Here is a 16880-nt window from a genome sequence, read left to right on the forward strand (position 1 = left end):
TGTGGCTCTCTGGAGATCTGCGAAGAACGCCAGTGTCGGGTCGCTATGATGGAGTCGCTCTGCCAGGTGACCGGCAGTAAAACCAACGGCATCGGCAATGAAGATCATGGAAATGAAACCAACAATAACAACACCAACAGCAACAATAATAATATTAACAACAATAGCACTGATTGTCAAGATGCTCAGCAGAGGCTGGCGGTGTTGAGTTTTGAGCAAGTTCGTCGTCTCAACGATGTGATGAACGAAGTCGTCAGCATTCACGGGCGAGGAAACTTTCCTACCTTGGAAGTTCGATTAAGGGACCTTGTGACGGTGGTTCGCAGCAAGCTAGAAACCGATCCGAGCAACGGGGGCGCCGGCATGAGGGTACGCGACATTCGGCTAAACGGCGGCGCCGCTTCCCACGTGCTGGCCACAGAGTCTCAGCCTTATAACGACCTGGATCTTATCTTCGCGGTCGAACTGTCCAGCGGCCGCAACTACGACAAGGTCAAGGCCGCGGTGCTCGGCTCTTTATTCGACTTGCTGCCAGAAGGTGTGAGTCGCAAGCGCATCACCACTTGTAGTTTAAAGGAGGCCTATGTGAGCAAAATGGTGAAAGTGAACAACGATGGTGACCGATGGTCCCTGATCTCCCTCGGCAACTCCCGAGGCCATCGAAATGTCGAACTCAAATTTGTCGACTCGATGAGACGGCAGTTCGAATTCTCCGTCGACTCCTTCCAAATCGTCCTCGACTCTCTACTGTTGTTCTACGAGTGCAGCAAGCTACCGATCGCCGAGAACTTTTATCCAACCGTGGTCGGCGAGTCTGTCTATGGTGACTTTCAGGAAGCGCTCTACCATCTGCACAAGAAGCTCATATCGACAAGGCATCCCGAAGAGATTCGCGGCGGCGGCCTGCTCAAATATTGCAACCTGTTGGTGAAAATGTACAAACCATCGCAGCCGGATTACATCAAGACCCTCGAACGATACATGTGTTCGAGATTCTTCATCGATTTCCCGGACATAGGGCAGCAGCGTTCTAAGCTCGAGAATTACCTGTGGAACCATTTCGTCGGGCCCGAGGAGGAAGCCCTCAAATATCAGTACCTGATGCTGCTACACGGCGTGGTGGAAGAATCTACCGTGTGTTTGATGGGTCACGAGCGACGGCAAACACTCGCCTTGATACAAAACTTAGCGTATCAAGTACTCTGCCAGGAACAGCAGCAGCGGTTGACGAGTCACCAGCAGGCACCGCAAGGTCCGCCTGCCACCTACGTTTACGCCAACGGCTATTATTACGCGCCCGTTATACCCACGACGGCATGTTACACGTGCACCTGCAACTGGATGGCCTGTTCCTCGTGATGCGACGATATCGGCGATAACGTCGCATCCCTAGACGTCGCCACCGCCGCCACCGACGTTACTTCTGCTACCACGAATTGTTGCTGCTTCAATCGACTCGGTCACCACGTCGATTCGTACGATCATTGGTACCAGAGATACGAGTGCGAGTTTTGTTACTTCTGCTCTTACGGTCTCTACTGTCCCCTCGAAAATTCCGAAGACTTTTGCTGTGCTTGTGGCCCTTGCAAGATATCCAAAAACGTTGAGGCAGACGTCGATCATTCCGTGTCTAATGTCAAAGAATCGAAACTCCTTAGTTGACGTTCGTTGGGGTGATGCGAGTTTGAGTACGAGAGTGGTATACGAAAGAAAACATCTCTTCGGGATCGAGGGTAATCGGCGACGAAAGCGGTAACAGCAAGATAAGGCGTGGATAAGGCGATGTACTTGGACGACGAACGTGCGATGTCGTCGTAGGCATGCGATAGGCAAGTATGAGGCGCGAAGAATTCTTCTGTCGCAAGTGCTACTCTTTCCTAGATACACGTAAGCGTAAATTCGGTGACGGTCAACAACGAAATTAAGATCGAACGCTGGTACAGTTACGGTGTGAGGCAACCAAAAGACTAAAGACTCGAGAAACGATGTGTTGTGCCTAAAAACAAAAATGCAAAAAACAAAAAAAAACAAAAAAAAAAGATTGGAGAAAAAGACTAGAAGGATATGACGGGAATAGACGTTCCTCCGAAGTTGCAACAAAAAAAAAGGGACGTAAATGCTGTTAGGATAAGACGGTCTTAGATTAGTCGAACGAGCGCTGGTTTTATTGATTAAACATAAGTTTTCGGAGAACAGGTGTCGGCGTTACATACAGCGAATTCTGGACTAGGCCGCGTTAGGGAGGAAGCGAAAAACGAAACATATAGTATCAAAGCGCAATGTCGGCGAAAAAAAAAAAAAAAAAACTTTATACAAGCCATGAAGAGAGGAGAATGGTCGAATTAATTGGACGGTACGAGTATGGCGCGATTTCCTTGTTTCAATCTTTTATTTGCCTCCTCCCGCTTTTCTCGCGGATTCAATCGCGTGCCGGACAGCAGGGGAACAGAGACGGAGAACGGAAAGGCATAGAACGGGATAATTTTGGTGTGGGAGGTAACACGTTATGAGCTACAAAAAAAAAAGTATATATATATATATATAAAATTATAAATATATTTAAATATATACATATACATGTATAAATTTATGTATAAATAATTAATGTGTGGCTGTGAACACATTTCATTTAGATATTATATATAACGTGATAAGATTCAACTTGAGAAGATGGTAGCGAGTCGACCGGCGCGTCAAAAAGGGAACAAGCGTAGGAAGTGCGCGTGAATGAAGAAGGAAACGCTTCCGAGCCGCGTTTCTTTCTTTCATTTCTACGAGAACGCGAGCGAGCGTAAATATAATTCAAATACACACACATACACATACACACGGGCGCGTGAATTCACACATATCGACGTACACCGGACATGTCCAGTCGACCATATTTTTCTTAATCGATAAATACTACATGAACGTCGAAGCAAGATAGCGTTAAGAAGAAAACTGTAACTAGCAGAAGTAATTTTAATATGATGATGTGATCTCTCTGAACGTGAGAGCCGGATACGCATTGACGAAAGATAAAAGTTATGCACTAGAAGGATGATTTAGAGTCACGATGAGGTACGGTCGAGAATCGAACGTTCAGAAAAAGATTTTACGAATTATTTGTAGATTCCACAAGTCAAGTCGAATTTGTCGGAACGGGTTGATTTCGTCTCGGTGCAAATTCGCCACGTTCGGCAAAAGGTGCCGGTTTAGCAACTGCTGTAAAAATGTTCGATTCCGATTAGAGTGTGCTTTCAGATCCAGCGGATTAAAATTATACATTAATCAGATTCGCGATTATACAGCAATTACAAAGCAACTTTTTTTTTCTGTTGAACGCTGCCGTTATCTCGACAGTCGTACATTGCGTCGTGGCTCGCCCGAAATTTACATTCACACGACTTTGGTCCATTCTCGTGCGAAAGCCACCGCATCTATTATATATATGTATTTTTTTCTCTTTTTTATTTTTTCCCGTATTATTTATCGTTGAAGAAAATTACGGTTGACGGCGACATCCCGCGAAGAAATAATCGCAGCCCGGGTCACATTAGTTTCGAAGGTGGCACATACGTTTCTGCAGCCTGAAACTCGCGCACACGTTCCGAAAAAAAAAAAAAAGGAAGAAGATGACTGTGATTGAGGATAGAGACGCGAGACAGGGATCGAGCGGAAGAAAAAGAGAGGATGGGATAAAAGTGCGGACGAGGGAATGTAAAACCACTTTTCCCTTTGTGCGCGCTGAATGGAACGCGACTCGTGTCGAACAAAGGGACTAGTGCCGCGAATCACGACTAATCGGCACGGACTTTCTTACTCCTCGCCCTCGCGGCGGTTCAGCCCGCAGTTTCTTTATTAGACATGATAAACATTCAACATCTCGCGCGCGCGCTTGCATCCGCACGTGTATATACGCGTTATACATACGCGGAGAGGCAGCAATAGTTATGCATGCAAGTGAACCACGTGCGTGCACGAGTCTTGCGGGTACTTTTGCACTTCTTTATCCGCTCCGCTCGTCTCCATCTCTTTCTCCGCGTAGATCCGCGTGCGTAGATTCGTGCCCGTCCCTGCATGTTCACGTGCACGTAAGTGTATACGCACGTGTGTATGTGTTGCGTGTGTGAGTTTGTACGTGGTTCTGTCTCCGTGCGTATCCGTATCGACTGGTGACCCCATTAGTTAGCTCGCTTGCTAACAGGCCTCGTTTGCCTCGTTCGTTCGCTCGCTCGCTCACTCTTACTTTCAGTTCGCGAGCGAAAGTAAAGGCCTAATAAAAAGCCCCGCAAACTGGTTTTTCAGGTATATCGCGTGTTAATGCTAAGGAGATCCCGGCACGGTCGGAGTGCCTCTATCGCCTATCGCTCTACTACCACCGCCTGTTCCTCCGCGATCCGCTCTCCTTCTTCCCGCAGACGCCATCTCACCGCCCGCGGAACATCTCGATTGTGGACCAACGATTTTCCACGAACGCGAGCTTTCCGGGTGGAGAAACGCGACGCGGGGCTTGATTATCCATCGATCGGTCATTTCGCGAATTGCCTCCGGACCACGCCGCGTTGATTCCCATCGTAATCTTGACTCAATCCTAGACGTAGGATACCGTGTGCAATGTAGAATAAGGCAATTTGATCGATGCGTAACGTAGAGGTGCGCTGTTGTATACAGTCAGGTGTGCATATCCTTACGCGAGGTACGATAAGGTAATTGGGGGATAAGAAAACGCAAATCTGAATATCGTATTTTAATTACGTAAACGCGCAATGTAGATTCCACTTGCAAGCTTCACTCGAGCTTTAATAATATTCCTAAGTGAAGTCGTGTCCACGTTCGCCTCCCTCCCTCAAACACGAATCAATCTATCGGAGATAAATCGAAACCGTCGACGAAATTAAGCCTTCCGTTTTGGCAAAGCAGTCGAGTTCGCCTCGCTTTCCTCTTCGTCGCTTTTATTTGAATGGCGACGTGATCAAACACGCGAACAAAAGATTCACCGAATGCGTTTTTTTTACACATATATATAATAAATATATTTTTTTTTGTGTGTAATAACAAATTAATTTGATCGGTGATCTGTTTCGGAATTTCGATTTGAACATCTTGCAAACGATTATTGTGTCGTCACCCGTTGTCTTGGCGCAGTACCGATTAAAAGTTAACGTCAATGTATTATTAAAAAAAAATAATAAAAATAAAAAAAGATTATAAAAATGTAACAATCGGAGGATACTTAATGATAAGATTGTCGCTACGAATCGCAACCGCGAAGTAAAAACGCGGTGGTAGTAAGAAGCGAGGCTGATAGCGATCGGAATCAGCATACGTTTTTTAGCATTATAATGTTGTTTAAATTTTGTTGATTATTGCGTTATTTTTTTTATATGTAATTTACATGTGTAACCGTTTAGAAAAGAATTGAGCGAAAAAAAAAAAATAAACTGTCCATAACGCGCACACTTTCGTAAATTGGAGAATTCGGGTAAATGATTCATGCGTGTCGAAAACGCGTTTCGTTAATGAAATATTGTATTTATGTAGGTTTATTAAACGTCCGCTTAATTATGAAAGAGAAATGAATCACGTGGATGACCGGAGTGGGTGCCAACTTATTGGAATAATTAATCGTATCTATGTTAAGTCGGAATTAGTTGCCATTATCAAGGACACGTTAATTACGACATTGATTACGTTGATTACTTGGCGATAAACAAGCTTTAATTGCAACCTGTATAGATAAAATACGTCTGAAGCAGTAATGTATAAAAATAATGTACAGATTTATATGCGTTCCATATGCGTGTCGAAAATAATCGACAAGCTTACAGTTAATCAACGCGAAAGCTTATTTGTTTATTGATGCGTTAAATCAAAATTTTATATATTAGCGTGAGAAAAGACGAAACTCCCCCGTGAAAACGAGTACGAGAAATGTAAGTCGAATGATTTTTTTTGCTTCCATATCGGCGGCATTTTAGTAACTCGTATATTAAGTTCAATAAAAATTGAAAACGATATAAAATTAGAATATATTTATGTACATATATACATATATAATTATATGTATGTGCATGTACATAAATATATTTACGAGTGTATGTATGTGCGTGCATGTATGTCTTTTTTACGTAATGTGGCGTGAAATTTTTTTGCCGATTGTGTAATTAAAAGATCGTGCCGCGATCTTCAGGCTGCATAATGTCGTCGTTATTGTCCTAAAAGCGAAGAGGCATTGCAGTGCGTTTAGCATCGAAACATTCAGAAAATTAAGTAACGTAAGTGCATCTTCTTGCATACGTCAATGAAAATGTACGTACGTTACGGAGAAGTTGATAAGACGAGCTAGGAAAAAAAAAATCAAAGCGGGAATGTCGCACGTATTTTTTTAAAGAGCGTACAACACATGAATTTACAGCATCTACGCATGACGACACGCAAAAGTTCGCCGAAATGAAATAGAGAAATGTCGGTCTTGTTTTCCTTCATTTGCACACAGTTTCTAAAACGTACGACACATAAATTCACAATATTCACGCGTAACGACATGGTAAAAGGCTGAAAAAAAGAGCAAGACAAAAAGACTTGTTCTTCTCGTTCGATTACATTATCAAATTTTACAAAGCGAAAAAAAAAATTGCAAAAAAAGTGGCGGCTCTCAAATGCTTATTCTCATTAATAATGGAGATTAATTTTGTTTTAGGTTTAACTTACTTTTTTAATTTCTACAACTACAACAAAGACAGAAAGTGAAACTGAGATTAAAGTTAATCTACATTGATGACAATGAGCATTTGAGTTGCAAAAAAAAACAAAAAAAAAACAAAAAAAAACAAAAAAACACTTACCTTTTGTAAAACGCGTAAAAAATAAATAAAAAGCGAACCCAGATCTAATTAGCAAAATAATATATCATTATATTAAATTTTAGAAAATATATGCTTTGCTGTCGTTTACGTTTTTTCACGATTTATTGTTTTATCTCGAATTCTACAAATTGAATAGAAATCCGAGTTTTTCGCCTTTTCGAGATCCCAATCATCGGTTAGTATCGTTCTCTCGTAGCAATTATCTTTCGTCCCGAATCGAAACAAATTTTCATTAAGCGCTTTGAGGTCCAGGGTTGATACGTAGCCATATACTATACACATATATATATATACATATATCTTTCGCGAAAGATATCGGAAGACACACATGCTCGTGTTACATTACCGTTTATATATTTTACTACAGGAAACACAACACTAATAAATTTATCTTTCTATTAATATGTGTAACGCCTAATGGAACGCTATAACGTAATTACAAGATAATTAAAGGAAACGTAGCACACAGTCGCAGAGAGCGAGAGAGGAAGAGAAAAGTGTATTTAAAGAGCGCAATTATCGTTCTTAGTGTTTACTAGATTATCTGTTACAATTTTTAATTCTTTAGTAAGTTCTACTGCGCGCGAGCAAACGAAAAAGAGATAAAAAAAAAAAAAAAATCAGATGGATCGATAACGATAGAGAGTAATCGTGGATTACGGACATATGTGTACATTTATACTTGACGTACGCGTCGGTGGAAGTAAAAATGTATATGCTTAATTACATCGAGAGGTTAGTCAAGAGCATCGGACTGGAAAAACCTCAAGTCGTCTTAAATTAACGAGGAAGAGAGAATGAAAAACCGGAAATAATAGAAGGGAAACTGCGTTCAGTGCGCTTTTTCCGTAACATTGGCTACGCTCAGTGAAAAAAGCTACTTCGCCCTGCTATACAAAAATCCCGAATTTGATTAGCGATGCTCTTAATTTTGGACGAATTTAGAAGCGTGTACGTCAATCAGATTCACGATTTTTATAACAGCTGCGAGGCAACTTTTTCCGTTGAACGCAGCTATTCCTTAACTTCGTTTGTCGTATATACATATTTGTACATTTTTTTAATTAATTAAAAAAAAAATTTTTTTTCCGAAACACAAGTTCTGTTACAGTGTATGTGTGTACCCTCTAAGGTGAACGCGTCGTCTCGTTTGTGTTACGCGAAATAGCTATGAAACGAAAAGAAAAGTTGGAGGAGGAGGTAAAAATGTGCGGGTCGTTTAGCGTCTTTTACTAGGATAATCCCGGCGAAGTGTACGTTAAAATTACGAAAAGAAATCACGTGTACATATATGCTCGTGTAGATATACGTATTCGTATACGTTTATGTATACATACATATATTTATACGCTCGTAACTGCATATGTCCACACATACACCCGCGATCGGATATGTATGTATAAAGCCCTTTGGGGATCTTTCGAATCGACGTCGCTTGAGAATCTGTGAGAGATTGAATCGCCCCGGCTTTAGCGAGCTCGTATTTCATATAGAACTCGGATCGCATAAGTGTACACACATGCCGCGACGACAGCTGAGATAAGAACGTTCGAAAATTGAAATGATGTTACTGCAGTCTCTAATAAGATCGATCTACCGCGAAACGATTTACAAGTAAGGTCTCGAAATAAGTTTTGAATTGGTTGTGATTGTACATAGTGTTAGCCTTTGACTGTGTTAATTATCGCCGGATAATTAAATTAATATATGCATATACGTACATCGTAAGCAAATAAATATAGATTTAAACAGATAAAAAAATTAAAAAGCTATTAAAATTACAAATATAAAAATTTAATGTCGATTTTCTTAACGTAAGACTTGTGTAATAAGAGTAAAGTAATGAATTAGTGATTAAGATGCCTGGAACAGCGACGTCGACTTGACTGGATTCACGACAGATAAATAATTATAATTATAATAAATAACAATTATGATAAGACCACGAGATGGATAATGTAATATTCTTGCCTCATCCGTTAGTCGGAAGCCTGTGGAGCTTTCTTGGTTTCGGACGGTGAAACGCACGTTCCGAGCTGAGATGCTTCGTGAAAATTATAAGTCTCTGTAAAGTATATGTATAATTAAAGGCAACGCTATTTTTTTTCTGGCTAGATTAAGGCGTAAAGTAAATGGAAGGACAGAAGTTCTACGGAAGCTAAATTCTATCGGTCTACATATAGTCGGAAATAGTTGATATACGTATTAAGGTGTAATTATTAAATTTTTTGCGAGGAAAAGTCTATATATCTGTAAATTTAATAATTTCGCTCTTGTACGGCGTCGCCGCTCTGCGATCGTGATGAGGATGGCGAGAATCGACCGATACCACTCCAACTAGCAGACCGATCGTGGTGAACGCTTAAATAGCGTTTGATGAACGCACGCAAGTGAATTCGCGGACTTGGCTGACGACGCGAATAGAGATATAACGATTTGGAGTCGGCTATTAAATCCTTTCAGATGTGTGAGCGGCGAACGAATCGAGATTGCCTTGCGAATAAAATGCTTTAATTTGACAAGTTACAAGATGAAAACCCCGGCTAGTCGTTATATAGCGTGCGCTACTTACCGCGAGGCAACAGCACGCGCAGCTAATTAGATAATTGCTCCGGCAATTGTCGTAAAAAATTATACAATACACACGTTCGGCGCGAGCGCACCTCGGTCGATCGGTTTTAACCACTCGTGTTAATTGGTCCAGCGAGCACTCGAGCGGTCGAAATGGCTGAATTATTCATACAAGTATTCGAAAATTTATTTACCCGTTTATTTCTCGGCAAAAAAAAACCCCGGCATCGCTGAATTTCACATTTGACCAAATAAAAAAAATCACACTTTAAAATAATAAATTACATAAAATAATTTTTGAAGAAATTTAAAAAAATATCGAGGGAATTCATATTCGTCATACAACTGTTATCTCCAATAAAGAAACTTTAATTATTCGATGGACTACTAATTGGCGCTTGATAATTATAAATTATCGGTTCTTATATTAAGTTTTAATAATTTTCCTCGGGTTTGCCAGCTTTGATGATATACGGAACACTCGGTACTGCTTTTGAATGGTCGCGCGGACTTGGCAAAGTAAGATTAATTATCAAACCACATCGAGCTCGATCCTCTCATGCCCGAATTTTGGAGCACGTGAAATCGAGTGTGCGCCAAGCTCTTTAATAACAATGCTGTAACATACTTTATTCAACGGCAAACTCAGTTGTCTCTCGACGGCGTGATATCACGATTCTTATTAAAACGATTGAGTGATAGCGTTCATATCAATGTCAGTAATTCGCATTAACATCCCGATGCAGTATTCAACCTCCGCGTTGAGAAATTATCACGTAATATGTAGAAGCGATAACTAAATGTTAATATTATTTGTGGAACGCGATCTATCTAATAAATACGTAATAAAGAGGAGAATTTTAACTTATCCGTTCATCATTATCGCGCAACTGCAACAATACTTTAGCAAAAGTTTAATTGATCTCGAGCCAAATTATGTTCTCTTAATATTTTCACTAAATAATAAAGATAATAAATAATTCAGATAAATGTACATCATTCTTGCCGATCGTGCATCGTTATTGTTTGGCTCTGATACGCGGATTACGATAAGACTCTGCACTCGGACAATTGTTTCTTTATCTCTGATTGCCGATCAAATTTCACATGGATTACGTTTTCTATTGGAATAACTAGAGATATCTCCGGTGCGCGTTAATCAGATTAGCTGTGATTTTAAAGTGCTGTACACGATAGTGTCTTTCGAGTCTTTGAAGACAATTATCAGATAGTAACGAGCTTCTGAAATGCTTATAAAACAGAAGGACCTCATAAAATTCTTAATGCGGGGTGCAACGTGGCATGAGAGGCGCGTGATAATGGCAGAAACGTGACTTTCCATTTCACATCTTCTGGTGATACCAGAGGAAGAACTTCAAAGCGTTTTTTTTTTTTTTTTTTTTTTTCTTTCGTAAAACTTGAAAGTGACAGATCCAAGGGAGAGTTTTCGCTCATTAAGAAAGTACAAGAAAAAATATGGTTAATAAAAAAAAATATATAAAAAATTAATAAAAATCTTAAAATGAGAAAAAGAAATCCGTTTTCCTCGGATGTTTGGACGACCGATTTTCTTCTTTCGCTTGGACTTCTCTTCGGAAGAATAGAAGGTAATAGCGCATCTCTTGATCTGGCATCATTGATGAGGAAATCAAACCAGCAGATCCTCCGGAAATGCACGCTACTTCCCGTTGCCCCGAGACAATCGGCTTATTAGACTCCTCGCGTCTTCATTGTTCCTGTTCGATCCCGTTCGATCGAAACAATCAAGTAAAACTCGGCGCGCCGTCATGTGCAATTCTGACGGATTGCACTGCGTATTAAAATTTTTTTTTTCTCGTTTTCTATTTATTAACTCTACAACTATCTTTATTATATAGCAAGCTGTTGAGATCGGGTTCTCCGATCGAGAATCGTTTCGCCTATGCCGATCAACCGTCGATCGGTGGAACTTCCGGCCGACAAGCGGAGGAGATACAATTGATTAACGAGATGGTCTACGAAGATCACGCGAGAGTCGCTCTTCCGCCTTTCCATTTAGTACACGGGATAAAGAGACACCGCGCGACACGTTGATCGCGACTGTATTAATAATTCAAGAGTCTCGCGATTACGAATGGCGGTGAGAATTTCGGTTACAAGGATATTTCATAATTGTCGTCCGCAGCGAGTCAGAAAGAGATCTCGTCCCTTCGACCATCCATTACAATTAAGTTATTACATTGATTAATGGCTGTATTGGCCATTATTCTCTAGTAGCGGCTAAATGAGTATAGTGACCGCGTTGTGGCTGTGTGTGCCTGTGTGTGTTTGCGCGTATGTGAGCCCACGATTGCTGCGATATGTAGTAACATAGGAATATCATAATGAAGAATGAAATAATAGATAAAAAAAAAAAAAAAAAAACGGTACGCAAGGCTGTACCGGGCAAATATCGTTGTAGCCCTTGGCCGCCATTCTTCCTTGAAAAGCGAGAGCTTTAATTATCATGAGGATTACCTCGCGTGATCTCGAACGCGAATCGACGCTGCCGGAAGCTCTGCTGGTCGCTCTCTTGGATCGATTATCGGTTTCCGGCGACTGATTAGAGCAATCGCGAAACTGTCGTGCCAGGAGGATCGCACTTTCCTATTTTTTTCTTCCTTTTTTTCTTTCACTTATCCTCGCGCTTTCTCTTTTCCCGCGATGTCCTCTTCATTCGAATGTTTCTCTTCGTGTTTCGTTCAATCGTTTACCTGTCCGCTGTCGTCATTTTTCTCGCCTCGGATTCTCCTCGTGATGAGAACGAGTCAAAGTCTAAATTTACACACATACACACACACACACACACATACCCAAATAAATATATATTTGCGCGTACGTGCGTGCGTGTGGCGAACATGATCAAACGCACCCTGGGCGAACAGATAATAAGCGCGTACAATAAATTAATATAGAAACGATATTCTCTAAACACACGTACGTGCAAGAAAAATCTAAAAACAACGACGCACGCATATCGCGCGTACGAAATTTACGATGATTACCGTTAACGAATGATTTACTTGGTAATAATAATTGTAATATTAAAGTTAACATTATCTCCGTTTGTATTTTAAGAAGAAGATAAGGTGAAGAGAGTTAATGAAAGTGTGTGAGAGAGAGAGAGAGTTATTTCGTACGGTGTACGAGACTGTGTAAGTGGGCGCTGATCTGGTAAATTTTTTTCTTTTTTTATTTCTCTGACTTGCCTATGATTACATATTCCCATATATAAAAATGTTATAAGAATACCTATAAAGTGAAAATAAATATCATGTAAACACCGAGAATATAAATTCGACGTATCCTTATCCTTTCTCTTCTCCTCTGTGTAAATATCTTTTTTTTAATTTTTTTTAATTTTAATTTACAATTGAGACTACGAGAGAAATGGTAATAGCGTCGAGAAGCGAGATATTTAAAAGGAATTAAACATTTAATTTGTTACCTTCGTCCGTTTCTAACGTTTGAAAGTTACGTACAATTTAATTTCACGCAATAGCTGAATTTTTTTTTTTTTTAAACATTTATGTAGAACGAAGAAGTAAAAGTTGTACGGAGATTAATATCTCTGAAATTATATATGCCGTAAGAGATTTATATAGAGCTGCTATTTTTACCTGAAAAGCATAACACATTAATATTTAAATGGATTTAAACTTGAGTTATGAGAACACGAGTTTGATATTGAAGTTTCTTCTGAATCGTTGCGGAAGTGTAAACGGATTCCACTTCCGACGGATATCCACGATCTTGAGGAACATACGTTAACGTTCGTCGTGGTGAAATCTGGTGATTTTGTCTGAAATTTAAACGAGTGCAAAATTCACAGTGTCGCGATAATTTCTGTTCGATTTGGTCCCGGCCGTTTTCGGCGACGATATTCGGCCGCGTGCGTATAATTTCAATTTTTTTCCATCGGAAGTCCACTTTTGCGTACTTGGCGCGCTGCAGCTGCGCGTGGCTAGTGCAGCTGTATGAGGTAAGTCGACTACTAAACCGGTATTCGAAAACGAAATCCCGTTTTATCATAACCCGTTACGGTGGCGTGTAATTAAACTCGTTTCTTGTGCGGCGGCGGTGGCAATTATAAATTCAGATCGATCGAAAGTACAATCGTGTCGTGACATTCACTCCGCGGGACGATTTCGCAACGCCGGCGTTTCGCGGCAATTAATTTCAATATGAATTGTCACATCCGCCCCGCGCATACTCGCTCCGTGCGTGTCCTAGAGGCCATCCGATAGAACGAAACCTCGGCGATCGTGACGCAACGAGCGTCGAATGAATTTCTCCTTTGCACCCACGATTTCCCGAATGCCGCGGCGCGCTCGTGCCGGTTACATTGCGTAAGCGCACCGCAAAATTTCGAATGCAATCGTGTCGAAACGAAACGCTAGATCGCTCGTTTACTTTCCTTTTCTTTTAGAAGTGTAAATTCGTGAAAACCCATCGCTAATCCCTCGGATATCCGACGAAATCTGAGGCCGATCGCTGGAACGAATAATCGAACGATCGATTGTTTTACCGATGCATTTACATATCATTATATATTTTTTATTATACCTTCCAGATTTTTAGCTCAACAGTCGCGAAAAAAAAAAAAAAAAAAACGTGAATTTAACCGGATGCACGAATTTTGTGGCAAGGTGATCGCGATCGGGTATGTTAATCGATCCAAAAATATTCCGTCGTGCGCGAACAACACTTTGTCTTGATTTAAGAACGCGCGAATGGAAATTTAGCAACGGCAGCCGTCGAAAAGGTCTATCGATACATAGCTCGAGACGAGCGATAGGTATTCCGCAATGTAAAAACATTCGGCAAGAACTCGTAATTACTGAATTCTTGTAATTTATGATCACATGCTTCACAAGCTCCTATTCCCGGTTCGGCTAATTACCCCGAATTCCTCCGCTTAAAAGTGCGAATTAACAATCTCTGTGAATATTTGGCACATTTTAACGCGCGAATCGATATGCGGGGGTTATTTATTAATTTTATTCTTTTTTAAGAAATATTTTTCACCGATTTATTTCCGAAAGTATTCAAAAATATCTCGGAATATCGCGCTACGGCAATTCTGTTAATTGTTATTCGCGTTGAGTTGCACATGTGTAAATATACCGCGCTAAACACATTTTTCATTTAGTATTATTTGCAGCGTTTAAATTGATTTCTTTCTCGGAAAGTAAATAAGGGCAAAAATTATTTTTCTAGATTAACCGAGTCGCAAAAAAAGCACATGAATAACCAATCCTATCAAGTACTGAAAAACACGACATATAGGCAAATATAAAATGTTTTTTTTAATTCAAATTTTTTTTTTTTAAAGAGGAATAAACAATTTTTTATCCAAGCGAAAGGAAAACAAATATCGCTGGATACATAGTGGCGGTCAAGTAGTCTCGCTTTAGTTTTAAGACATTATGTTTCCGACTTTATTTAATCAGCTACTTCCGCCGATCAAAACGGAGATTCACAGAGATGGCCTTATACGACTTCGTCGCGAAATTCGCGCGTTAAGTGCTCGCGAGAGAGGCCTTCGGGTCGGCCTGATTCGATCGCCGATTGATTCGACTGTGCGGAACACGCGGCCGCAATTGTGCAAGGTCGACGAAAAGTTTCAGCTGGGGTTGCGAGATCGCGAGAGGCTGAAATTCTTTTCGGTTCGTCGCGGTCAGTTGACCCGCGGAATGCGTCGCGCGCGACCAGCGACTCTCTCGAAATACGCTTTTCACGCGCGCGTCCATGAATATATTCATACGAACGACGAGCATAGTCATGAGTAAGACGCCTATCTCGAGTGGACTTGACGTGGTCATTTAGGAGACTTGCAACGATCGCATGGTATTGTCGGGAAAGACCGATAGCGGCACTAGATAAAGACGCTGAAAGGAACCTGCGCTTCCATCCGTGCGAGAGAAACTACATCTTTACGTTTATTATATTAAGTATATGATTTTGTATTATATTGTAATATACATCACTTTATATTTTATTTCGTTATAAGATAAAAAAAAAGAAAAAAGAATTGTGCATGTGTAAGAGACTACAAATGTAATAAGTATATATAATGCAAATTATTATCGCGACATTAAAGAAATGGAATTATGTCACAGTTGAATAATTTTTATAAGATTCTTTTTTTTTCTAAAAAAATAGACGTATACATTAATCACGTAATAAACAAAATTCCATCGAGATATCGTTAACAAAAGCAGGGAAAACCCACGCATCTGAACAGACTGTCGTTATCGTGTTCTGATATCTAAAAAATATATAACGTAAAAGCGTTTTTAACAAGAGGTTAAAAGAGATAATTGTCTGAAAATACGGTGGGCGATCTGAATTGATTTAATCGCGGTGGATTTATTAATATTGCTCGCGCGACGCGAAATATCAATGATTGATCAATCGGCTTTAACTTTTCGTTAAATCATGTTAATGTCCGATACAATGCGTGCTCATTTGTTCAATTTTATCTGGATTACGCTCGGTGTATCGTGTCGATCGTCGAATAAAATTTTTTTTTTCCCTGACTAAATAAGTCGCCGCATCTCGCGATTTTTATCTAAATCCCCTATGATTTATGAATTTAAAGGATTCTTTTAGACGCCGGTGCATACGTCCGCACTTCCATAAAAATTCCTGAGACTTAAAATTCGACGGACTTCACGAAAACACATCTTCGCATCAAGTGACTACCGAGCGTTCTTTTTTTCCGCCTTTACTAATCAATTTTGTACGAAAGGTTTAACGTGAATCTGTATTGTATCCCTCTTTCCTAAATCCTTGTATACGTTCATTTTTAAGATTAAAAAAAAAATCTCAAGACGTTAGAAAAGTCTTGAGTCTGAAATTAAATCTATTATCAGCTATAATTAATTGTATCGTACACATTAATTTGTCGACGGTGAAATTCTGCTAATAAAATTATCCAACGATCCTTTTGATCGTAGCTAGAAACGTTCCTCTTCTCGTCGTAAACATTTTTAGATCTCCGCGCGATACTTTCCGTATTTCAAGAATCTTTCCCGCCGCGTGCATTTTTCGGTCGTTTCTGCGTTAAAATATTAATACGGCAATTAATTTCAATACAATCTCGTACCTCGGAACACACGAGAGAGATCGTTCCCTCGCATTCTTGAATTTATGCCGAGATAAAAGCGGCTTACGCTTACAAGCGAGACCTCCCGTCTGCCATCCCTGTCCCACGGAATATACTGAATGCAGTCGTGCGATACGCGTTAGATAATGCGCAAGTGTACGCAGGTCGACAGCTAGGAGAGTGCATCGCTTTTGCCGATTACTTTTACCAGTATCTTCGTAACGCTTACTTTTACTATCACCCTCCCGCCTTTCTCCAATTTTTTTTTTTTTTTTAAATGTCGCAGCGAAAGATAAGTGAAATGAATTTATGAGTATTGCGTGCACCGA

The 16880-nt window shown here is 40.3% G+C and overlaps 2 protein-coding genes across 5 annotated transcripts in view; one reads left to right on the top strand and one right to left on the bottom strand.

Moving 5' to 3' along the window:
- LOC139102513 (terminal nucleotidyltransferase 5C) overlaps positions 1 to 8794 on the top strand; it is an 84607-nt gene extending 75813 nt beyond the window's left edge. For all 4 annotated transcript variants that reach the window (XM_070656456.1, XM_070656454.1, XM_070656455.1 and 1 more), the window contains one exon: positions 1 to 8794. In XM_070656456.1, the coding sequence (XP_070512557.1) occupies positions 46 to 1359 (1314 nt within the window). In that variant the 5' untranslated portion in view covers positions 1 to 45 and the 3' untranslated portion in view covers positions 1360 to 8794.
- The window catches only part of LOC139102520 (carnitinyl-CoA dehydratase), a 24083-nt gene continuing 13988 nt past the window's right edge, over positions 6786 to 16880 (bottom strand). Inside the window, exon 6 of the mRNA XM_070656464.1 lies at positions 6786 to 8916. The gene's annotated coding sequence lies outside the window, so the exon portion shown is untranslated. The remainder of the gene's footprint in view (positions 8917 to 16880) is intronic.

Source organism: Cardiocondyla obscurior, linkage group LG05 (genome assembly GCF_019399895.1).
Source record: "Cardiocondyla obscurior isolate alpha-2009 linkage group LG05, Cobs3.1, whole genome shotgun sequence".
In the NCBI taxonomy this organism is placed as follows: domain Eukaryota; kingdom Metazoa; phylum Arthropoda; class Insecta; order Hymenoptera; family Formicidae; genus Cardiocondyla; species Cardiocondyla obscurior.